General features: G+C 41.8%; 1 protein-coding gene across 3 annotated transcripts in view; it reads right to left on the bottom strand.

Moving 5' to 3' along the window:
* The window catches only part of grm7 (glutamate metabotropic receptor 7), a 344,805-nt gene that overhangs the window by 99,309 nt on the left and 218,171 nt on the right, over window positions 1–27,325 (bottom strand). For all 3 annotated transcript variants that reach the window (XM_029692860.1, XM_029692859.1, XM_029692861.1), the window contains exon 6: window positions 19,534–19,734. In XM_029692860.1, coding sequence (XP_029548720.1) covers window positions 19,534–19,734 — 201 coding nt within the window. The remainder of the gene's footprint in view (window positions 1–19,533; window positions 19,735–27,325) is intronic.

Below are 27,325 nucleotides of genomic sequence, written 5' to 3'. Positions count from 1 at the left end.
CAGTAAACACACCAACAGTCTGTCCTATACAGGGCTGCAGTAAACACACCAACAGTCTGTCCTATACAGGGCTGCAGTAAACACACCAACAGTCTGTCCTATACAGGGCTGCAGTAAACACACCAACAGTCTATCCTATACAGGGCTGCAGTAAACACACCAACAGTCTGTCCTATACAGGGCTGCAGTTAACACACCAACAGTCTGTCCTATACAGGGCTGCAGTTAACACACCAACAGTCTGTCCTATACAGGGCTGCAGTAAACACAACAACAGTCTGTCCTATACAGGGCTGCAGTAAACACAACAACAGTCTGTCCTATACAGGGCTGCAGTAAACACAACAAGAGTCTAACAACTACAGCTTTTTCTCCAACTCCACAACACTGATTAGTGAACAACTGCACAACACTGATTAGTGAACAACTCCACAACACTGATTAGTGAACAACTGCACAACACTGATTAGTGAACAACTGCACAACACTGATTAGTGAACAACTCCACAACACTGATTAGTGAACAACTGCACAACACTGATTAGTGAACAACTCCACAACACTGATTAGTGAACAACTGCACAACACTGATTAGTGAACAACTCCACAACACTGATTAGTGAACAACTGCACAACAGAGCCTGTGAAACGCCTACAGGAGCTGATAAACACTACAACAACAGTGTCTACAACTGTCTACAAGAGGTTCCTCAAAAACACAGGAACTGCTTCATATTACAGTAATCTACACCCCACCACCATATCTTAATATTACAGTAGTACACACACTACCACATCTTAATTTTACAGTAATCTACACAGCACCACCACATCTTCATATTACAGTAATCTACACAGCATCACCACGTCTTAATTTTACAGTAGTCTACACAGCATCACCACATCTTAATTTTACAGTAATCTACACTACCACCATATCTTCATATTACAGTAATCTACACTACCACCATATCTTCATATTACAGTAGTCTACACACCACCACCACATCTTAATTTTACAGTAGTCTACACACCACCACCACATCTTAATTTTACAGTAGTCTACACTACCACCATATCTTCATATTACAGTAATCTACACTACCACCACATCTTCATATTACAGTAGTCTACACACCACCATATCTTCATATTACAGTAGTCTACACACCACCACCACATCTTAATTTTACAGTAGTCTACACACCACCACCACATCTTAATTTTACAGTAATCTACACTACCACCACATCTTAATTTTACAGTAGTCTACACACCACCACCACATCTTAATTTTACAGTAGTCTACACTACCACCATATCTTCATATTACAGTAATCTACACTACCACCACATCTTCATATTACAGTAGTCTACACACCACCATATCTTCATATTACAGTAGTCTACACTACCACCACATCTTCATATTACAGTAGTCTACACACCACCACCACATCTTCATATTACAGTAATCTACACTACCACCACATCTTCATATTACAGTAGTCTACACACCACCATATCTTCATATTACAGTAGTCTACACTACCACCACATCTTCATATTACAGTAGTCTACACACCACCACATCTTCATATTACAGTAATCTACACTACCACCACATCTTCATATTACAGTAGTCTACACACCACCATATCTTCATATTACAGTAATCTACACTACCACCACATCTTCATATTACAGTAGTCTACACACCACCACCATATCTTCATATTACAGTAATCTACACTACCACCACATCTTCATATTACAGTAGTCTACACTACCACCACATCTTCATATTACAGTAGTCTACACACCACCATATCTTCATATTACAGTAGTCTACACACCACCACCACATCTTCATATTACAGTAGTCTACACTACCACCACCACATCTTCATATTACAGTAATCTACACTACCACCACATCTTCATATTACAGTAGTCTACACACCACCATATCTTCATATTACAGTAGTCTACACTACCACCACATCTTCATATTACAGTAGTCTACACACCACCACATCTTCATATTACAGTAGTCTACACTACCACCACATCTTCATATTACAGTAGTCTACACAGCACCACCATATCTTCATATTACAGTAGTCTACACACCACCACCACATCTTCATTTTACAGTAGTCTACACAGCATCACCCTTAATTTCCTGTAATTCTACACATGTATCCATGACTTATACCAAGGTAGTATGACATCTGAGTGAGAGTGACAATCAATGGAGGCCCCCTGTAGGTCAGGGCCTCTGGGCACGTGCCCTGTGTGCCTGGTCAGTAATTCGATCATGATTACTACAAGCTTAGATAGCTGCTTTGACTAACATACACATCTAAAAAGTGTTAGCTGACATGGCTAATTGTGTGACTGTCAGTGACTGACATAAGAGGAAAACTGCTGATACACAACCAAATTTCTATTTTTTGTTGTAGTTGTATATTCTACTATTCTAAGTTGAGGACCAGACTGAACCTCTGTGTCACAAACACAACCACCCTCTTGAGAACATCTTAGCCAGCTGTGCCACTGAAAAGCTAGCAATTCAATTGAGCAGGTGGAGACAATTCAAGCTGAAGAATGAGGTTACCAATCCCAACCATTTACAGCTAAACATGGTTGACTGGTGCACATACGTTAAGTGCAACTATAGTCTATTGCACAGAATATATACTCATCTCAGGAAACATCTCTACAAATTGGATGTACATATAACTGCCAAAATAATGGAAACACCAACATAAAGGGCGTTGGGCCACCACAAGGGGAAATAACTAGTCAGTTGTACAACTAAATGCCTTCAACCCAACCCCTCTGAATCAGAGAGGTGCAGGGGGCTGCCAAAGTCGACATCCACATCTTCGGCACCCAGGGAAGAGTGGGTCAACTGCCTTTCTCAGGGGCAGAACGACAGATTTAAACCTTGTCAGCTCAGGGATTCGATCCAACAACCTTTCAGTTACTGGCCGAACGTTCTAACCACTAGGCCACAAGCCAGAATGACTTTAATGTGCCTTGGCATATTTTCCATTGTCCATCAACAAAACACCAAATTATGGAATTTCTTGTGGAAGAACGGTGTTGCATCCATCTAATAGAGTTCCAGACACTTGTAGAAAATATGCCAAGGCACATCAAAGTCATTCTGGCTTGTGGCCTAGTGGTTAGAACGTTGGGCCAGTAACTGAAAGGTGGAAAACACTGTCTCCGGCAATGCTTAATTTGTGTACCTCTCAGATTTGACTTTGTTTGTTCAGGCACCTATTTGCCCCAGATCCGGTTCCTCTCGCGGCATGATTTCTTAATTGTTTCACTGTTCGCATTTTAGACATTCTAATAAAAGTGATTGCCGTTAAATCAAGTCGCCTCCTTGTTATTTCTCCAACCCCCCCAGAAAGACCATAATGTAAAAGCACGGTGATCCTTCTGATTATAAATGTCTTTAAAACTGAATAAAAACGAGTAAATCAAGTCTGAAATTAAACTTCATTTCAAATAAAGAAAATACTAATAGAAATAAAAACTAAAATTAATAAAACTATAATAACCTTGGTCTGCACCCATTTTGTCAAGAGGTTCCACACCATACCAGACATACCGATCCAAGAGCAGAAGTCAGTCAATTGTGTTTATTATGTCATCATCCTATCCTAACACACTGATTCCAGACCTGCTCTCTTATTTGTACATAGAGGTTATGGGGTGGGCCGATGGGGTAAGTAACTGATCTTGACATAGGTCTTGGTAGTGGTGGTCAGCTAGTGAAGAGGTCCTTACATAATCAAGTTAAGTAGCCTAGGCGAAGTTGTCTCCCTACTGAATTTGAATCATGGGAAAGCCAAATAAATAATGGATAAGAAAAAGGTAATTGAATTTGATGACATTTTTCAAGTCCCAAAATCCAGAGAAAGACGGTGAATCGAACCCAGAAAAAGCCAGAGAACTTTCAGTGCTGGAGGAGAGGAGTGGGGGGGCAAACTGTTCCTGATGTCGATGCCTTAGCTAGCAGTGCTGCTAATCCCTCCACTAGTTGGTAGGCCTACTAGCGAGTCAGACTCAGTGGGAGAGGGAGACAGGGAGCTTGGGGGGAGTGGGGCAGTGCATCCACCGATGAAGTGCTCGGAGCAGGTCCAATTTGCAGTTCAAGAACAAGCAAATGTATAACCCCTGGCTAGTCATGCATGATTAAAAGTTGGGCTGTAGAACATGCAAAAAGGTAGGGAGCTTGGGTCTAGAAATGACTGGAGGGATTAAACTAGCAACTGATTGGGTGGGATGTACAGTAAATGAACGTCCTATGCCTCAGACGTAAAAAAACAACAACAATAACAACAACAAAGAGCCCTCAAAAAAAAAAAGGTGTTTGATCATGCTGAACCAAGGCACATTTGGCAGCAAGCCTTGTAGACAAGGCTAAAGAGGACACCCAGGTTACAGTTAACACTCGAACAAAATAGACACTACAGCCAGAGTCTTCAGAAAAGCATTAGAAGGAGGCTAAACGTCACAGCCACAGGCCCGCTCATCGCTTTGAGCAAGAAATTGACTCTCAGGAGTTAAATGGACCTGACATGGGGAGAGGCATTGTGGGAGGTTTGGAAAACTAAGGTAAGACATTTTTTTTTCCTTTACAAACTTGTTCGGTTACTGTGAAAGTAGGGATGATAAAGGGAAGATTCTAAGACAGTACAAAAGACTGCAACTGCCGAGTCCCACTGTACCTGCTGTGCTGTGTGGCTGGATGGAAGCCTGCTACTCCTTCCTACCTAGTCGCTTCATGCTTCATTATCTCCTCTGTCACACAATGACTGATGCCTCTGTCTCTGTCTCTTCACTGGGGTGATGGAGATAGAGAAGAGAATAACTGATGGTGTCTCTTCATTGGGGTGAGGGAGAAGAGACAGAGGACAGAGAGGTCATGAGCAGATGAACTCCTGCATTTTTCAGCATGTTCTTGGAAAAATATATAATCGACGTTAGATACAGTGCCTTGCCAAAGTATTAATCCCCTTTGTCGTTTTTCCTATTTTGATGCGTTACAACCTGTAATTTAAATTTAAATTGATTTTTATTTGGATATCATGTAATGGACATACACAAAATAGTCCAAATTGGTGAAGGGAAGTCAATTTGTGCTTATGTATTCAACCCCTTTGCTATGAAGCCCCAAAATAAGATCTGGTGCAACCAATTACCTTCAGAAGTCAAATAATGAGTTAAATAAAGTCCACCTGTGTGCAATCTAAGTGTCACACGATCTGTCACATGATCTCAGTATATATACACCTGTTCTGAAAGGCCCCAGAGTCTGTAATACTACTAAGCAAGGGGCACCACCAAGCAAGGGGCATCACCAAGCAAACGGCACCATGAAGACCAAGGAGTTCTCCAAACAGGTCAGGGACAAAGTTGTGGAGAAGTACAGTTCAGGGTTGGGTTTTGAAAAAATATCAAAAACTTTGAACATCCCTCCGTGGGGCACCATTAAATGCATTATTAAAAAATGGAAAGAATATGGCACCACAATAAACCTGCCAAGAGAGGGCCGCCCACCAAAACTGGAGGGCATTAATCAGAAAGGCAACAAAGAGACCAAAGATAACCCTGAAGGAGCTGCAAAGCTCCACAGCGGGGATTTGAGTATCTGTCCATAGGACCCCTTTAAGCCGTATACTCCACAGAGCGGGGCTTTACGGAAGAGTGCCCAGAAAAAAAGCCATTGCTTAAAGAGAAAAATAAGCAAACACATTTCGTGTTCGCCAAAAGGCATGTGGGAGACTCCCCAAATGTATGAAATAAGGTACTCTGGTCAGATGAGACTGAAATTTAGCTTTTTGCCCATCAAGGAAAATGTAAACCAAACACCCCTCATCACCCCGTGAACACCATCTCCACAGTGAAGCATGGTGGTGGCAGCATCAAGCTGTGGGGATGTTTTTCATCGGCTGGGACTGGGAAAATGGTCATAATTGAAGTAATGATAGATGGTGCAAAATACAGGGAAATTCTTGAGGGAACCCTTCCAGCAGGACAATGACCCTAAGCATACAGCTAAAGCAACACTTGAGTGGTTTAAGGGGAAACATTTAAATGTATTGGAATGGCCTAGTAAAAGCCCAGACCTTAATCCAATTGAGAATCTGTGGTATGACTTAAAGATTGTTGTACACCAGCGGAACCCATCCAACTTGAAGGAGCTGGAGCAGTTTTCCTTTGAAGAATGGGCAAAAATCCCAGTGGCTAGATGTGCCAAGCTTATAGAGACATACCCCAAGAGATGTGCAGCTGTAATGGCTGCAAAAGGTGTCTCTACAAAGTATTGACTTTTGGGGGGTGAATAGTTATGCACTCACAAGTTTTCCGTTTTTTTGGTGTTATTCCTTGTTTGTTTCACATTAAAAAATATTTTTTATCTTTAAGGTGTTGTGTAAATCAAATGATACAACCCCCCCCCCAAAAAAAAACAACATATATTTTAATATTTTAATTTGTAAGGCAACAGAATAGGAAAAATGCCAAGGGGGTGAATAATTTTGCAAACCACTGTAAATTTAGATTTTTTTTTGGCAGGGACAGGAATCTACCCTCCACAGCATAAACTTCGCTCCAGATCAAAACTCAAAGCCTACAACCTGATTTTGGATGGAATTACGGAATCACCTGGAAGGCCCAAGCTATACAGCAAATGCTCTGGCAAACAAACTGAAAACACCATCTAACCTGGAACTGAGTGAGTAATGTTCAGTCTGAAGCTATATTTTATATTCAAAAGTCGAGAAGAAAAATACATTACAATGATATCCTTTACTTTATGAGGACTGAATGCTGAGTTGGACTAGCAAGCCTGCTAGGACAAGTAGATACAACTTCAATTAGCACTGACGTGTCAAGTGAGAGGTGTCAGAGCCCTTTTTCCCAATGGCATGAGAATCAAACAGGCTACCCCAACCAAATGCAGAAGTCTTTGAAGCTGTTGTTCAGAGGTAATTAAAATACAGTACCCTCTGTATGTAAAAAAAAATTATAAGGCAAGAAAATAGTACAGAATGAAGCTCCTTATGGAAAATCAAGAGACACTTTTTGCTGACTGTTATAAAAATGGGAACATAAGCAACTTAATCTTCCACACAGACCATACCCTTGCATGGCACAGTGCTATATTAACACACTACCACTCTGTTAAGAGAGGTGGTGTTAACGAGGGGTGGAAACTCAGGATACTAGACAACGAGAACGCTGAGTCAGCTAATATAAATCTCTATAAGTCTGGAACAGTATTGGTACAGGGCAACCCCAAACAGTGTCAGCTGGACTTTCACCTAATCAAATAAATAGCTCAGCAGGAGAAGCTCTCCCTTGAGAAAGATACCCCCACCCCGAGCGGGTCAGACCAGACCTCTTCATTTTAAAACCCCACAGACCAGCAACCCCAAGTGGAAAGTCAACCTCCCAGCACAGAGTACTACTCCCTCATTGAAATGAAGGATACATTCACCCAGCTGGAGGTAAGGCAGGTGGAGCTGGAATAGCAGGTGATTACACTCCAGTCAGCACAGACCCAGACAATAGTCCAGCACAACAACACCCCCTTAGCTAGAGCTAGAGAGCTGGAGGTGGAGAGACATGTCTGCACTCTGGACTGTGGTGAGACAACATAAACAGGACAAAGAGCAGGAAAAGAACAGAGCACTAGAGGAGAGGATCAGACTGCCGGAGAAGAGGGTGAGGGGGGTGACATGTGACAGAGAACAACCTACGAGAGAGGTGGCCACCCCCACAGAGAAGTTTTCAGAACAGCCCACCCCTGACCATAGCATCAAAATCACAGTGGGACAGACAAATGAAGAACCGTAAGCCCAGGGGTCTCACCCCCCCCCCTGACAGCCACCCTGATAGCCCTCCTGACAACCCCCCAACACCCACTGAGGACATACACAAGACACAGAATGTACTCCTAATGGACTCAAACGGGAAATATATACAAGACAGAAAAACAAATCCAGAACACAGTGTCTAAACTCTGGTGTCCAAACACCCAGCGCACCCTAGACCTTCTGTCTGAGGACCAACTAGGTTCACCTAGCAACATAATAATACACACAGGCACGAATGACCTGAGAGCACAGCATAGCAGGAAAGGGTGGCCACAGCGCTCAAGGGAGTGATTGAAAAAGCTTCTTCTACTTTTCCCAATGCACAAGTGCTTATCTCCACCCTGCTACACCCCGAAAATACTTCCACTATGATACCATACAGCGGGTAAACGCACGTATTTCCCAAGACTGTGCCTCAAAACCAAATGTTTTCCTGGCCCACCACTCCACCCTGGACTTGAACAGCCTTTGCGACCAATCAACACCCCCCCAAGTCAACCATGCCCACACCCCATTTAGGCACCCTCAGATCAGACCTATGCCCCTCCTGCCCACCCCATGCCCCCCACTCCCGCAAAGAGGTCCTCAAATGGAAGTCACACATACACCCAGGCCGTGAGCGGGCAGACAGGCCCAACCCCCACTCTTACACTAGCCCAAGCCAATAGAATGTACCAGATGCTAAGCAGGCTCTGGTCACACTTACTGGCCTGACGCCGAACCACAAAAACAACAACATTGCACACTTTATGGAACACAAAGCCTTCACTATCTCATCCTGGAATATCCACGGCCTGAAGTCACCTGCCTTTGGCCTAAAGAGCTGGACTTCATCAAAGAAATCTGAAATACAAACATTGTCATCCTACAAGAAACATGGTAGTGAGGAGACGGACCCAATGGTTGCCCTCTAGGTTACAGAGAGCTAGTAGTCCCATCCACCAAACTACCAGGTGTGAAACAGGGAAGGGACTCAGGGGGAATACTAATTTGGTTTAGAGCAGACCTAATTCACTCTATTAAATTAATCAAAACAGGAACATTTTACATTTGGCTAGAAATTCGAAAAAGGAAATGATCTTAACAGAGAAAAATGTCCTCCTGTGTGCTACCTATATCCCCCCACTAGAATCCCCATACTTTAATGAAGACAGCTTCTCTATCCTGATGGGGGAAATTAATCATTTCCAGGCTCAGGGACATGTACTAGTCTGTGGCGACCTAAATGCCGGAACCGGACAAGAACCTGACACCCTCAGCACACAGGGGGACAAACACCTGCCTGAAGATGACAGAATTCCCTCCCCCATATGCCCCCTTAGGCACAACTATGACTACATAACCAACAAAAATGGGTCACAACTCCTTCCGCTCTGTCGCACGCTGGGTATGTACATAGTCACTACGGTAGTCTTCGAGGGGACTCCTATGGTAGGTACACCTATAGCTCATCTCTTGGCAGTGGGCTGTGGGGTGAGACAGGGATGCAACTTGAGCCCCTCATAACATCAACAAATTGGCGAGGCCACAAGAACAGTCTGCAGCACCCGGCCTCACCCTACTAGAATCTGAAGTCAAATGTCTACTGTTTGCTAATGATCTGATGCTTCTGTCCCCAACCAAGGAGGGCCTACAGCAGCACCTAGAACTTCCGCACATATTCTGCCAGACCTGGGCCCTGACAGTAAATCACAGTAAGACCAAAATAATGGTGTTCCAAAAAAGGTCCAGTCGCCAGGACCACAAATACAAATTCCATCTAGACACCGTTGCCCTAGAGCACATAAAAAACTATACATACCTTGGCCTAAACATCAACGCCACAGGTAACTTCCACAAAGCTGTGAACGATCTGAGAGACAAGGCAAAAAGGGCCTTCTATGCCATCAAAAGGAACATAAAATTCGACATACCAATTAGGATCTGGCTAAAAATACTTGAATCAGTTATAGAACCCATTGCCCTTCATGGTTGTGAGGTCTGGGATCCGCTCACCAACCAATAATTCACAAAATGGGACAAACACCAAATTGAGACTCTGTGTGCAGAATTCTGCAAAAATATCCTCCGTGTACAACGTAAAAAAACAAATAATGCATGCAGAGCAGAATTAGGCCGATACCCGCTAATTAAAAAAATACAGAAAATAGCCGTTAAATTCTACAACCACCTAAAAGGAAGCGATTCCCAAACCGTCCATAACAAAGCCATCACCTACAGAGAGATGAACCTGGAGAAGAGTCCCCTAAGCAAGCTGGTCCTGGGGCTTTGTTCACAAACACAAACAGACCCCACAGTGCCCCAGGACAGCAACACAATTAGACCCAACCAAATCATGAGAAAACAAAAACATAATTACTTGACACATTGGAAAGAATTAACAAAAAAACAGAGCAAAATAGAGTACTATTTGGCCCTAAACAGAGGGTACACAGAATACCAGACCACTGTGACTGACCCAAACTTAAGGAACACTTTCACTATGTACCTGACTCAGTGAGCATAGCCTTGCTATTGAGAAAGGCAGCCGTAAGCAAGAGAAGACAGGCTATGTGCACACTGCCCACAAAATGAGGTGGAAACTGAGCTGCGCTTCCTAACCTCCTGCCAAATGTATGACCATATTAGAGACACGTATTTTCTTCAGATTACACAGATCGACAAAAAATTCTAAAGCAAACCTGATTTTGTTAAACTCCCATATCTACTGGGTGAAATACCACGGTGTGTCATCACAGCAGCAAGATTTGTGAACTGTTGCCACAAGAAAAAGGAAACCGGTGAAGAACAAACACCATTGTAATTACAACCCATATTTATTTATTTTACCTTTGGTACTTTAACATTTTACATTTTAGTCATTTAGCAGACGCTCTTATCCAGAGTGAATGCATAGTGAATGCATACATTTCATACATTTTTTTGTTTTTTCTGTGCTGGCCCCCGTGTGAATCGAACCCACAACCCTGGCATTAGCAAACACCATGCTCTACCAACTGAGCTACAGGGAAGGCTAGAATGAGTAGGTGTGACCTATATATTAATATATATATATATATTATATACTGCTCAAAAAAATAAAGGGAACACTTAAACAACACATCCTAGATCTGAATGAAAGAAATAATCTAATTAAATACTTTTTTCTTTACATAGTTGAATGTGCTGACAACAAAATCACACAAAAATAATCAATGGAAATCCAATTTATCAACCCATGGAGGTCTGGATTTGGAGTCACACTCAAAATTAAAGTGGAAAACCACACTACAGGCTGATCCAACTTTGATGTAATGTCCTTAAAACAAGTCAAAATGAGGCTCAGTTGTGTGTGTGGCCTCCACGTGCCTGTATGACCTCCCTACAACGCCTGGGCATGCTCCTGATGAGGTGGCGGATGGTCTCCTGAGGGATCTCCTCCCAGACCTGGACTAAAGCATCCGACAACTCCTGGACAGTCTGTGGTGCAACGTGGCATTGATGGATGGAGCGAGACATAATGTCCCTGATGTGGTCAATTGCATTCAGGTCTGGGGAACGGGCGGGCCAGTCCATAGCATCAATGCCTTCCTCTTGCAGGAACTGCTGACACACTCCAGCCACATGAGGTCTAGCATTGTCTTGCATTAGGAGGAACCCAGGGCCAACCGCACCAGCATATGGTCTCACAAGGGGTCTGAGGATCTCATCTCGGTACCTAATGGCAGTCAGGCTACCTCTGGCGAGCACATGGAGGGCTGTGCGGACCCCAAAGAAATGCCACCCCACACCATGACTGACCCACCGCCAAACAGGTCATGCTGGAGGATGTTGCAGGCAGCAGAACGTTCTCTACGGCGTCTCCAGACTCTGTCACGTCTGTCACGTGCTCAGTGTGAACCTGCTTTCATCTGTGAAGAGCACAGGGCGCCAGTGGCGAATTTGCCAATCTTGGTGTTCTCTGGCAAATGCCAAACGTCCTGCATGGTGTTGGGCTGTAAGCCCAACCCCCACCTGTGGACGTCGGGCCCTCATACCACCCTCATGGAGTCTGTTTCTGACCGTTTGAGCAGACACATGCACATTTGTGGCCTGCTGGAGGTCATTTTGCAGGGCTCTGGCAGTGCTTCTCCTGCTCCTCCTTGCACAAAGGCGGAGGTAGCGGTCCTGCTGCTGGGTTGTTGCCCTCCTACGGCCTCATCCACGTCTCCTGATGTACTGGCCTGTCTCCTGGTAGTGCCTCCATGCTCTGGACACTACACTGACAGACACAGCAAACCTTCTTGCCACAGCTCGCATTGATGTGCCATCCTGGATGAGTTGCACTACCTGAGCCACTTGTGTGGGTTGTAGACTCCGTCTCATGCTACCACTAGAGTGAAAGCACCGCCAGCATTCAAAAGTGACCAAAACATCAGCCAGGAAGCATAGGAACTGAGAAGTGGTCTGTGGTTACCACCTGCAGAACCACTCCTTTATTGGGGGTGTCTTGCTAATTGCCTATAATTTCCACCTGTTGTCTATTCCATTTGCACAACAGCATGTGAAATTTATTGTCAATCAGTGTTGCTTCCTAAGTGGACAGTTTTGATATCACAGAAGTGTGATTGACTTGGAGTTACATTGTGTTGTTTAAGTGTTCCCTTTATTTTTTTGAGCAGTGTATATATTCCAATATATTCCTCTATCATCCTCAGTAATTTTCCTTCCAAGTTGTCAGAGCCAGGTGGCTTGTCATTATTCATAGTACAATACTTTTTTTCACCTCTTCCACACTCACTTTATGGAATTCAAAATTACATTACTTGTCTTTCACATTTTTGGTCAGTTATGAATGGATATGTAGGTCCAGAGTTTGTTGTTGGCTTAACCATTTGCACATCGTTACAATACTGTTTTTATATATAATATGACATTCATAATGTCTTCGTTCTTTTGGAACTTCTGTGAGTGTAATGTTTCCTGTTCAATTTTATTGTTTATTTCACTTTTGTATATTATCTACTTCACTTGCTTTGGCAATGTTAACATTTGTTTTCCATGCCAATAAAGCGCCTTGAATTGAATTGAAGAGAATAACTGATGATGTCTCTTCACCGGTGTGTTGGGAGTTAGCTGTCTCTGATGTGTTTGGGGTTAGCTGTCTCTGGTGTGTTGGGAGTTAGCTGTCTCTGGTGTGTTTGGGGTTAGCTGTCTCTGGTGTGTTGGGAGTTAGCTGTCTCTGATGTGTTTGGGGTTAGCTGTCTCTGGTGTGTTGGGAGTTAGCTGTCTCTGGTGTGTTGGGAGATAGCTGTTTCTGGTGTGTTTGGGGTTAGCTGTCTCTGGTGTGTTGGGAGATAGCTGTCTCTGGTGTGTTGGGAGATAGCTGTCTCTGGTGTGTTGGGAGTTAGCTGTCTCTGGTGTGTTGGGAGTTAGCTGTCTCTGGTGTGTTGGGAGTTAGCTGTCTCTGGTGTGTTGGGAGTTAGCCGTCTCTGGTGTGTTGGGAGTTAGCCGTCTCTGTCTCTGGGATGAAGAAGTTAGCTGTCTCTGTCTCTGTGATGAAGGAGTTAGCTGTCTCTGTCTCTGGGATGAAGGAGTTATCTGTCTCTGGGATGAAGGAGTTAGCTGTCTCTGTCTCTTTCTCTGGGATGAAGGAGTTAGCTGTCTCTGTCTCTGGGATGAAGGAGTTAGCTGTCTCTGTCACTGTCTCTGGGGTGAAGGAGTTAGCTGTCTCTCTCTCTGTCTGTAGGGGGAAGGAGTTATCTGTCTCTGTCTCTGGGGTGAAGGAGTTAGCTGTCTCTGTCTCTGTCTCTGGGGTGAAGGAGTTAGCTGTCTCTGTCTCTGGGGTGAAGGAGTTAACTGTCTCTGTCACTGCGATGAAGGAGTTAGCTGTCTCTGTCTCTGGGATGAAGGAGTTAGCTGTCTCTGTTTCTGTCTCTGGGGTGAAGGAGTTTGCTGTCTCTGTCTCTGGGGTGAAGGAGTTAGCTGTCTCTGTCTCTGGGGTGAAGGAGTTAGCTCTTTCTGTCTCTGGGGTGGAGGACTTAGCTGTCTCTGTCTCTGGGGTGAAGGAGTTAGCTGTCTCTGTCTCTGGGGTGAATGCGTTAGCTGTCTCTGTCTTTGGGTTGAAGGAGTTATCTGTCTCTGTCTTTGGGGTGAAGGAATTAGCTGTCTCTGTCTGTAGGGTGAATGAGTTAGCTGTCTCTGTCTTTGGGTTGAAGGAGTTAGCTGTCTCTCTCTCTGTCTGTAGGGTGAATGAGTTAGCTGTCTGCCTCTGGGTTTAAGAAGTTAGCTGTCTCTCGAGTGCTGATGGAAGTATGCAAAAGTATTTTAGTTCTTTTTATCTATTTACACTGGAGGGTAGAGTTGACTTTAAACCCTTTGAACAAGTGGCAGAAACGTTAGCAGCAAAACTTCAAGTATTTGTATTTGTATTAATTAGGGATCCACATTAGCTACTGCCAAGGCAGTTACTCGTCTTGGTGTCCAAACACATTTAGGCAATTACTGTACATCACACAAACAACTAAAATTAAAACCACTACATATCTACAAAACAAAATGTATAATATCACCATACAACAATATTATAATGTACATGTTTGCAGAGTCTGTGTGTTAGTGTGTGTCTCTTCACAGTCTGCGTTGTCCCATAAGGTGTAGTTTTATCCGTTTTTAAAATCAGATTTGACTGCTTACATGAGTTACTTGATTTGGAATAGAGTTCCACGTAGTCATGGCTCAGTGTAGTACTGTGTTTTTCCCGCAGTCTGTTCTGGACTTGGGGACTGTGAAGAGACCCCTGGTGATGTCTTGTGGGGTTTGTATGGGTGTCTGAGCTGTGTGTAAGCTGTTTAAACAGACAACTTTGTGCTTTCCAACATGTCAGTACCTCTCACAAAGACAAGTAGTGATGCAGTCAATATTTGAGCCAGGAGAGATTGACATGCATACCATTGATGTTAGCTCTCTGTTACCATTTAAGGGCCATACGTGCTGCTCTGTTCTGGGCCAACTGTAATTTGGCTATGATCTTCTTTGTGGCACTTGACCATATGACTCGGTAGTAGTCCAAGTGTGACAAAACTAGGGCCTGTAAGACTTGTATTGTTGATAGCAATGTCAAAAAAGCAGAGCAGTGCTTTATTATGGACAGACTTCTGAACCAATTGGACTCATCAGACCAAAGGACAGATTTCCACCTGTCTAATGTCCATTACTCGTGTTTTTGGCCCAAACAAGTTTCTTCTTCTTATTGGTGTCCTGTATTATTTGTTTCTTTGCAGAAATTTGACAATGAAGGCCTGATTCACACAGTCTCCTCTGAACAGTTGATGTTGAGATGTGTCTGTTACTTGAACTCTGTGAAACATTTATTTGGGCTGCATCCTGATGTGCAGTTAACTCTAATGAACTTATCCTCTGCAGCAGAGGTAACTGGGTCTTCCTTTCCTGTGGAGGTCCTCATGAGAGCCAGTTTCATCATAGCGTTTGATGGTTTTTGCAATTGCACTTGAATAAACTTTCAAAGTTCTTGAAATGTTCTACATTGACTGACCTTCATGTGTTTAACTAATGATGGACTGTCGTTTCTCTTTGCTAATTTGAGCTGTTCTTACCATAATATGGACTTGGTCTTTTACCAAATATGTCTATCTTCTATATACCACCCTTACCCTGTCACAACGATTGGCTAAAAAGCATTACGAAGGAAATACATTTCACAAATTGACTTCTAGCAATGCACACCTGTATATTGAAATGACTTCTAGGTGAAGCTGGTTGAGAAAATGCAAAGAGTTTTCAAAGCTTTCATCAAGGCAAAGGGTGGCTACTTTGAAGAATCTCAAATATACAATATATTTTGATTTGTTTAAACTTTTTTTTGGTTACGGCATGATTCCATTTGTGTTATTTAATAGTTTCGATGTCTTCACTATCACTAAAAAATAAAGGGAACACTTAAACAACACAATGTAACTCCAAGTCAATCACACTTCTGTGAAATCAAACTGTCCATTTAGGAAGCAACACTGATTGACAATAAATTTCACATGCTGTTGTGCAAATGGAATAGACAACAGGTGGAAATTATAGGCAATTTGCAAGACACTCCCAATAAAGGAGTGGTTCTGCAGGTGGGGACCACAGACCACTTCTCATTTCCTATGCTTCCTGGCTGATGTTTTGGTCACTTTTGAATGCTGGCGGTGCTTTCACTCTAGAGGTAGCATGAGACGGAGTCTACAACCCACACAAGTGGCTCAGGTAGTGCAGCTCATCCAGGATGGCACATCAATGCGAGCTGTGGCAAGAAGGTTTGCTGTGTCTGTCAGCGTAGTGTCCAGAGCATGGAGGCGCTACCAGGAGACAGGCTAGTACATCAGGAGGTGTGGAGGAGGCCGTAGGAGGGCAACAACCCAGCAGCAGGACCGCTACCTCCGCCTTTGTGCAAGGAGGAGCAGGAGAAGCACTGCCAGAGCCCTGCAAAATGACCTCCAGCAGGCCACAAATGTGCATGTGTCTGCTCAAACGGTCAGAAACAGACTCCATGAGGGTGGTATGAGGGCCTGACGTCCACAGGTAGGGGTTGTGCTTACAGCCCAACACCATGCAGGACGTTTGGCATTTGCCAGAGAACACCAAGATTAGCAAATTCGCCACTGGCGCCCTGTGCTCTTCACAGATGAAAGCAGGTTCTCACTGAGCACATGTGACAGACGTGACAGAGTCTGGAGATGCCGTGGAGAACGTTCTGCTGCCTGCAACATCCTCCAGCATGACCGGTTTGGCGGTGGGTCAGTCATGGTGTGGGGTGGCATTTCTTTGGGGGGCCGCACAGCCCTCCATGTGCTCGCCAGAGGTAGCCTGACTGCAATTAGGTACCGAGATGAGATCCTCAGACCCCTTGTGAGACCATATGCTGGTGCGGTTGGCCCTGGGTTCCTCCTAATGCAAGACAATGCTAGACCTCATGTGGCTGGAGTGTGTCAGCAGTTCCTGCAAGAGGAAGGCATTGATGCTATGGACTGGCTCGCCCGTTTCCCAGACCTGAATCCAATTGAGCACATCTGGGACATCATGTCTCGCTCCATCCACCAACGTCATGTTGCACCACAGACTGTCCAGGAGTTGGCGGATGCTTTAGTCCAGGTCTGGGAGGAGATCCCTCAGGAGACCATCCGCCACCTCATCAGGAGCATGCCCAGGCATTGTAGAGAGGTCGTACAGGCACGTGGAGGCCACACACACCACTGAGCCTCATTTTGACTTGTTTTAAGGACATTACATCAACGTTGGATCAGCCTGTAGTGTGGTTTTCCACTTTCATTTTGAGTGTGACTCCAAATCCAGACCTCCATGGGTTGATAAATTGGATTTCCATTGATTTTTTTTTGTGTGATTTTGTTGTCAGCACATTCAACTATGTAAAGAAAAAAGTATTTAATAAGATTATTTCTTTCATTCAGATCTAGGATGTGTTGTTTAAGTGTTCCCTTTATTTTTTTGAGCAGTATATATATATATATATTCCAATATATTCCTCTATCATCCTCAGTAATTCTCCTTCCAAGTTGTCAGAGCCAGGTGGCTTGTCATTATTCATAGTACAATACTTTTTTTCAACTCTTCCACACTCACTTTATGGAATTCAAAATTACAATGCTTGTCTTTCACATTTTTGGTCAGTTATGAATGGATATGTAGGTCCAGAGTTTGTTGTTGGCATGTCATGCCTAACTATACCAATGTTGACAATGAAAAAACAATTAAAGTCACCATTGGTCTCATGGTGAAATCCTTCCTCTCCGGCAACTGAGTTAGGAACGACGTCTGTGTCTTTGTAGCGACTCGGTGTATTGATACACCGTCCACCATACACTGATTATCCCATGCTCAAAGCAATAAACAATGTCTGTGTTTTGCTTGTTTACCCGTCTACCAATTGGTGCCTTTCTTTTCGGGCATTGAAAAACCTTGCTGGTCTTCGTGGTTGAATCTGTGTTTAAAATTCACTGCTAGACTGAAGGACCTTACAGATAATAATTGTACGTGTTGGGGTACAGAGATGAGGTAGTCATTCAAAAATCATGTTAAACACTATTATTGCACTCAAAGTGAGTCCATACAACTTATTATGTGACTTGTTAAGCGCATTTCTACTCCTGAACTTAGGGGGTTGAATACTTATTGACTCAAGACATTTCATATTTTCATTTTCTATTAATTTGTAAACATTTCTAAAAACATAATTAGAATTTGACATCATGGGGTATTGTGTGTAGGCCAGTGACAAAACATCTCAATTGAATCATAGACAGCAGCTCTCATAGCATAGACAGCAGCTCTATAAATATGAGATGAGGACTTGGAATGAAATAATACATTCTTCAAATAGGCTGAACATTTTTTCTATATACATACACAACTGAAATATTTTATTTAAGTAAACTAATGTGAATAAATTATGGTTAATAAGTGATAAGCAGTAATGGGCACTCACTAGCATCATGGGACTTTTATTCATTGTTTTAATCTGTGTTTGTTACAGCATTCAACCCACATAATGCATTTAATTAAAAAACATTATAATAATAGAAACAGAAATTGAAAACCATTAGTATTTTTTTTTTCATAATCAAACCCGAAACCTTTAGAAAGTACTAGTCACTCAGCACTACAGATGACATGTTTTTTTGTTTTGTAGGCTGGTCTAATAAAATAATTCCACACATACAGTACAGTACCAGTCAAAGGTTTGGACGCACCTACTCATTTCAGGGTTTTTCTTTATTTTTACTATTTTATATATTGTAGAATAATAGTGAAAACATCAATACTGTGAAGTAACACATATTGAATCATGTAGTAACCCCAAAGAAGTGTTAAACAAATACGAATATATGTTATATTTGAGATTCTTCAAAGTAGCAACACTTTGCCTTAATTAAAGCTTTGCACACTCTCGGCATTCTCTCAACCAGCTTTATGAGGTATCAAATCAAATCAAATCAACAGGTTTCACCTTACAGTGAAATGCTTACTTACCTTAACCAACAATGCTTTAAGAAGTTAAGAAAAAAAAGTGTTAAGTAAAACAATAGATAAGTAAAACATTTCAAATAGAAATTCAAAGTCACCTGGAATGCATTTCAATTAAAAAGTTAATTTGTGGAATTTACTTCCTTCTTAATGTGTTTCAGCCAATCAGTTGTGTTGTGACACGGTAGGGGTGGTATACAGAAGATAGCCCTATTTGGTAAAAGACCAAGTCCATATTATGGCAAGAAAAGCTCAAATAAGCAAAGAGAAATGGCAGTCCATCATTACTTTAAGACATGAAGGTCAGTCAATCCAGAAAATGTATGTTATGACATCACTTCCCACAGTGTAAACATTGTCTGGTATTGCTGTTTTGTATTCTTAAAAAATGTAAGTGAATGTTGTAACCGTATCTCTGGTAGCTGTGGATGTATTTGAGTAATATTTCGGTAAAACATTTGACCAACATTTTGGCTGAAGAACCTTCACCGGGGTGTAGCTAATAGGTTCTTATCACATCGTTATAGTGTACTATATTGATTGATTTGTTGAATGATTGATTAATTGGTTGATACATTTATAAATTGATTGATTGGTCAATTGATTGATGTGTTGGCATTAGTATACTTACCATTGAAGGTGACACTGCGGATGTACTTGAGCAGTTTCTTGCCCCCAGCTAGGTCCATATCGTCACAGATCCCTGAGACATCGGGACACAGGTCTCTCTGCATGTTGTGAAGAGCATGGGCCATAGCGTACACCGCATCGATCACAAACTGAACCTTCCCCTCCTGTTCGTACTTAGAGTCTATCCCGATCCGCTCCTGGCCTGTGGATGAAAAGAGAAGAATATTCCAATATGTATTTTGGAATAGATCCTGCCTGACTTCCCATCCTGCCTGACTTCCTGATTTGTACTGTTTTTCGTTTACTTAATACATTTCTTATATGTGCTGTGTATGTAATTCAGATTTGTGTCGGCTGCCAAGTATAGCACATATGTAATGTTACGAAACGACTTCTGCTTAATAACTGGGTAAATACGGGACATTACTTTACATTTGCATTAAAGGGTCAATCTGCAGTTGCTACATCCGTATAAATGAATAATGTGTACACATTGATTCATGAAGAATATAACTTGTAAATGCCTGATGAGCTTGGTTCAAATCTTATTCCATTAGGATCCAAATTATAAGCTTGTTTAAGTTCAATGTTTGTAAACATTGTAAATATAAACAAATACTATATGGGGGGTGGGGGGGTTCTAAACTGACATATGGAATTGTTTTCATACTATGAATCATTTAGCTATTTGATTTTGAATTTTAGGACCCCTTTAGGTATCCAAAAAAATTTGTAATAATATATTGAATTTGAACTTTACTACTATAGCCCAGAGAAACACATTGAATAACACATTCATAAATGGCGAAAATGACAGTCAAAAAATGTATAATATGAAACAAGATTTTAAAGTGTTTGTCCTATATCTAGGAAATATAAGAAAGCCCAGGAAATATATATATATTTTTTTACCAATTTTTCACACATTTAACAATTTTTTGGGAGTTGGCACAAAACTACCTTCATCTTTCCATTCATGTTTTTGGTCCCATGACACTTGTTGGGTCGTAGAGAAAAAGAGAAAATCGTGATAATCTCCCCTTTCCACAGTGGGGTCACATTAGTTTGTAGCCCAAACAGTTCAGATGCTACAGACAGAAGTTGGCACATAGACGTTACCAAGTTCCTACAAGTCCCCTTTCCATAGAGTGGAAATAATAGTTTGTAGGTCAAATCGTTCGGACTCAGATGTTTTCTTGAGAAGACTGATTTTGGAGAAATGAATAGTTTGGCTGCATTATGATTTTGATTTTGATTTTATTTGGATCTCTTTTAGTCCCCATTTGGACTAATCTTCCAAGACTCCTTAAACATTAAAATACAATTTATAATACAAACACATGATGGTTACATGGAGTATACATGCTGTTTAATCTGCTCTTTACTAAGTCTTCACATTAGTTCACATGATCAAGTGGACCCATGGAATTACACAGAGGCTTATCTGGACATTCGAATAGCTGCTTTATCTCGAGCAGTTGCATTTCATTGGAGAGATCCACTCTCTACCTTCTCTGAATTTATTTCATCACCTTGGAGACTTTGAGAGAATTACAACAAAAGTCAAAACCACTGTGTTTCTTACCTTCAATGGTACTATACCAAACATTTTACCTTAACCCATAAGAGTATAAGCCCTGTCTAAGCCAGGGGAGAGGAGTACTACTCAATCAATCAATCAATCAAATGTATTTATAAAGCCCTTTTTACATCAGCAGATGTCACAAAGTGCTAAACAGAAACACAGACAAAAACTCCAAACAGCAACCAATGCAGATGTAGAAGCACCGTGGCTAGGAAAAACACCCTAGAATGGCAGGAACCTAGGAAGAAACTTAGAGGAACCAGGCTCTGAGGGGTGGCCAGTCCTCTTCTGGCTGTGCCGGGTGGAGATTATAGGAGTAGATGGCCAATAAGGCCAGATTGTTCTTCAAGATGTTCAAACGTTCATAGATGACCAGCAGGGTCAAATAATAATCACAGTGGTAGTAGAGGGTGCAACAGATCAGTACCTCAGGAGTAAATGTAATTTGGCTTTTCATAGCCAAGCATTCAGAGGTCGAGACAGCAGGTGTGTCAGAGAGAAAGATAGAGAGAGAGAGAAAGTCGAAAACAGCAGATCCGGGACAAAGTAACATGTCCGGTGAAGAGGTCAGGGTTCCATAGCTGCAGGCAGAACAGTTGAAACTGGAGCAGCAGCATGACCATGTGGGGACAGCCAGGAGTCATCAGGCCAGGTAGTATCATTTTTTTAAATTTTTATTATTTGATGAATTATTGTTTTTGGCCTTGACTGCTATTAGCCCATACAAATGCATTGAATAACATATTCACTACATGGAGCAACAGATAGTCCCCGCCCCAAAAAATTCTGAAGGAAGTTTGTTCTGAAGTGCCTGTCTTATATTTGAGAGGTGTAAGACAGATCAGAAAATATTAGTATTTAACCCCTTATTTTGTCACTAAACAGACTCCATATATATTGTTCGTGACAGTCTCACCTTCACACAGACGGGCCATACTAGTGTGTAGCCCAAACTGTTCGGATGCTACAGACAGAAGTTGGCAGATCGGCTGCACCGACTTTAAACAAGTCCCAAGATGCTTGTGGGTCGTACAGCAAAACGGAGAAAATGGGGTCATAATAATTTTTAGGCCAAACTGTTCCGACACTACCAGCAATTTTGTGAGAAGATCGATTTTTGGGATGTCTCATGGTTTGACAAACACCACTGTAGCTCTGTCAGCTTTCCCCGCAGATGAGGAAGTGTTACATCGGCGGATGGGGGTGATTGAGACGCATCCGATGCAACAAAACCCAGATATCTCTAGTTTAAACTGAAGGATTTTAATGGGGAATTTTTTTGATTATGCTAATTACATTTCAGTAGAGCGCAGACATCAACCTTAGGGGGTTAAATGATACCACACAGAGAGACATGTTCACATCTCAAATGCGTTGTATGCCAGTGTACACTTGTACACTGGCATACAATGAGAATACATGACAATTTTTTATTAGTTTTAATTGACATTTTCCTGAGAAATAGTACATTACAACCAATTAACATTGAGCAGACTTATTGAGGAAAATAATGTTTACAATATGGTGATAATAACAACGACAATGGGTGTTTGATCATCAAAATCCTAATCTCCTTTCTTCAAAGATTTGAATTACCTGTTACACTGTCATTATTCAATTTAGACCCAATCCTAATTTCTACTGCTTAATTTTGTCACATATTTACAGGGCTTCTGTTTGGAAAAATTAAAAATAGCTAGCTAAACAACAGTTTGTTGTGTTAATTAACTACAGTATGTACAGTACATCATCTTACAAGACTGTAGAGAAAAGTTCCTTCCCTCTGTATATGTTGGTACTATTTCTGATTCAGCTGAAAGAAAGTGGCATTTCATTTCATCAGTTTTAATTTATACTACTTTTTAGTTTTATTCTCTGGCTTATTATGAAACATTTTTACTTGAACACTTTTAGCCTGAGCATAAAATAATCAACTTGAATGTTAAATTAAATAAATAGGACAACTTGGGAAACAATAAAAGAGAAAGACACAATTAACCACATTGAGATGGTGAAAGTTCACAAACGTGTTCTAGAATCTGTCATTGCAGAAATGCTTGATTCTCCTGAAAATACATAATACCAACAACAGAGTCAGGAATAACTGAAAGATTTGGAGTAGTTAAAATGGTTGCCCTAGGCTGGATCTGTATTCAGCATTGGCTTTGTTTTGACACACGCACGCACACACACACACACACACACACACACACACACACACACACACACACACACACGCGTAGTGTAGCAACAGTGCAACCCAAATGTCTCCATGGCAATGTCTTACTGCTCTAGATTTCTTTTGATCTTTTGCAAATACCCAACAGAGCTTCCAACTTTAATTAGCAACTGTGTTTCCCGTAATAAATAATAAAACAAAATGAACACTAAAGAAAACACAATCCCACAACCATAAAATATCATTGGTACTTTGTGGCTCGTATCATCATCATATGACATACACATATAATCCTTACATGTGATATACAGGACATTATCATTATACAGTGCATTCGGAAAGTATTCAGACCCCTTCACTTTTTCCACAGTTTGTTACGTTACAGCGTTATTCTAAAATGGATTTAAAAAAACTCTTGTCAATCTTCACACTATACCCCAAAGGAAAAACAGGTTTTTAGACATTTTTGCAAATGTCTTATGTAAATGTGATATTTCCATTTTTTTTTAAGTATTCAGAAACTCTGCTCAGTACTTAGTTGATGCACCTTTGGCAGCGATTACACTTGAGTCTTCTTGGGCATGACGCTACAAGCTTGGCACACCTATATTTGGGGAGTTTCTCCCAATCTTCTTTGCAGATCCTCTCAATTTCAGTCAGGTTGGATGGGGAGTGTTGCTGAACAGCTATTTTCAGGTCCCTCAAAAGATGATCGATTGGGTTAACGTCCGGGCTCTGGCTGGCCCACTCAAGGACATTCAGAGACTTGTCCCGAAGTCACTACTGCGTTGTCTTGGCTGTGTGCTTAGGGTCTTTGTCCTATTGGAAGGTGACCCTTGGCCCCAGTCTGAGGTCCTGAGCACTCTGGAGCAAGTTTTCATCAAGGATCTCTCTGTACTTTGCTCTGTTCGTCTTTCTCTTGATCCTAACTAGTCTGCCAGTCCCTGCCGCTGAAGAACATCCCCACAGCATGATGCTGCCACCACCATGCTTCACCATAGGGATGGTGCCAGGTTTCCTCCAGATGTTACGCTTGGCATTTAGGGCAAAGAGTTCAACCTTGGTTTCATCAGACCAGAAAATCTTGTTTCTCATGGTCTAAGAGTCCTATAGGTGCCTTTTGGCAAACTCCAAATGGGCTGTCATGGCCACTCTACCATAAAGGCCTGATTGGTGGAGTGCTGCAGAGATGGTTGTCCTGGAAGATTCTCCCATCTCCACAGAGGAACTCTCGAGGTTTGTCAGAGTGACCATCGGGTTCTTGGTCACCTCCCTTCCCCGAATGCTCAGTTTGGCTCAGTCAGCTCTAGGAAGAGTCTTGGTGGTTCCAAACTTCTTCCATTTAAGAATGATGGAGGCCACTGTGTTCTTGGGGACCTAGAACCTTATCATTATATACCCTTTTGAACACATTGACTCATTATAATTATATGCCCTATCAAACACATAAACATTATCATTATATACCCTATCACACACATATACATTATCTACCATATCAAACTCATATATATATATATATATATACATTATCACTATATACCATATCAAACACATAGGGTATATAATGATAATGTCTATCAAACACAAATACATTATCATTATACCCTATTCAACTCATATATGCATTATCATTGTATATCCTATCAAACACATATATACATTATCATGATATACCCTATCATACACATGCATGCATTATCATTATATACCCTATCATACATATAGACACTATCATGATATACCCTATCAAACACATTGACACATTATGTACCGTATCAAACAAACTAATTTACATTTGGACAAGGGACATTGGAATCTCTCTCTCTCTCTCCCCCAACACAGTGCATCATGGGAGCTTAGAATTTATCTCAGAGAAGATTGTTCCAGCCAGTAACATTTAAAGAGATGTTCTATTTCCTGCTCTATGATAGATTGGAGAAAGCATGTCACACTAATCACCCCTACAGTATTCGGTGCCGCAAAACGTTCACACACTGAACGGGGTCAAAAGCAGGGGAGATAGCAGTTACTTCTCTCCTCCTCTCCATATTATCCTGAAACCCAATCCCCATGCGGCTGAGTAACGGCTGAGTTTAATTTTCAGTAAACAGTAAACATGGTATACTGTATAAGTTGATGGTTTTGCCATTTTTTGAGTGTAATTGTTGGAATGAGATATAAAGTGCAGCCAAAAATGTCATGCTAACAGATATTTATTTTTATCACAGTGAACAGAAATGCACATGCCCTAAGGTGAATGGTGTTTTGTGGCAGCTTCCTGAAACAATGTACTAGATGACTGCTTTGCTTAGAACATGGTAACAGAACGTGTTCTCAAATGCGGTGACTGGACGTATTTAGCTGCTTGTAAAACCACCAAACATTGTGTTAGGGTGCATGACATTTTTGGCTTCACTTTATATCTCATTCCAGCAATTACACTCAAAAATGGCAAAAAAAAAACATCAACTTATGGTTATACAGTGTACCATGTTTACTGTTTACTGAAAATCAGACTCAGCCGTTACTGTACTGCGTGGGGATTGGGTTTCAGGATAATATGGAGAGGAGGAGAGAAGTAACTGCTATCGCCCCTGCTTTTGACCCCGTTCAGTGTGTGAACGTTTAGCAGCACCAAATACTGTAGGGGTGATTAAGGTTAGCGATAATAGATCTATTATCACTGTTGGTCAGCCATGTACGGAAGTATATTGCTGACAAAAAGAAGGGGGGGGAAAAAACATGAATTGTTTGTTCTGTGGCAGCAATAAGCTTCCATAGCAGGGTGAGAAATGTGAAGATGAAGAAACAGTCAACCAAAATTAGACAAACAGGGAGACACGGTGAGAGGAAGGAACCGTCCTATTAAATCCTGTCCTAATCATCGCATTACGTCTGGTTAAAGAGGGAGGAGGCACCAGCAGCTAACACGCCAAGCAAGTAATAATCCAACAGAGAGGAGGAGGAGGAGGGCTGCTAATTAGTGTAGGACAGGACAGAAAAATAACAGGCTTAGAATTCCTCTGATACAGTAGTGTTATAATGGCTAAACAGGTACAGTGGTATTACAATGGATAACCAGGTAGATTGGAATTACAATGGCTAACCAGGTATTGCAGCATTATAATGGCTAGTCAGGTATAGTAGTATTACAATGGCTAACCAGGTATAGTAGTATTATAATGGCTAGTCAGGTATAGTAGTATTGTTGTCACGACTTCCTCCGAAGTTGGTCCCTCTCCTTGTTCGGGCGACGTTCGGCGGTGGTCGATGTCACCGGTCTTCTAGCCATCGCCGATCCACTTTTCATTTTCCATTTGTTTTGTCTTGTCTTCCCACACACCTGGTTTCAATCCCATCAATTACATGTTGTTTATTTAACCTTCTGTTCCCCACATGTCCTTGTCCGATGTTTGCAAGTGCTTGTGCATATGTGTACTGGTGCACTTCGGGTATTGTACCCATGTCGATTATTTCTTTATGGCGTTGGTTTTGGAATTAAACTGCTCCGGCTATTTACCTAGTTCTGCTCTCCTGCGTCTGACTTCACTGCCACCAGTTATGCACCCCTTACAATTGTAATGGCTTGTCAGGTATAGTAGTATTGTAATGGCTAGTCAGGTATAGTAGTATTATAATGGCTAGTCAGGTATAGTAGTAGTATTATAATAGCTAGTCAGGTATAGTAGTATTATAATAGCTAGTCAGGTATAGCGGTATTGTAATGGCTAGTCAGGTATAGCAGCATTATAATGGCTAGCCAGGTATAGTAGTATTGTAATGGCTAGTCAGGTATAGCAGCATTATAATAGCTAGCCAGGTATAGTAGTATTGTAATGGCTAGTCAGGTATAGCAGCATTATAATGGCTAGTCAGGTATAGTAGTATTGTAATGGCTAGTCAGGTATAGTAGTATTCTAATAGCTAGTCAGGTATAGTAGTTTTGTAATGGCTAGCCAGGTATAGTAGTATTATAATGGCTAGCCAGGTATAGCAGCATTATAATGGCTAGTCAGGTATAGTAGT

The sequence above is a fragment of the Salmo trutta genome, chromosome 16, assembly GCF_901001165.1.
Source record: "Salmo trutta chromosome 16, fSalTru1.1, whole genome shotgun sequence".
NCBI classification, from domain to species: domain Eukaryota; kingdom Metazoa; phylum Chordata; class Actinopteri; order Salmoniformes; family Salmonidae; genus Salmo; species Salmo trutta.
The sequence above is the reverse complement of the archived record's forward strand: the minus strand, read 5'-3'. Positions and strand labels throughout refer to the sequence as shown.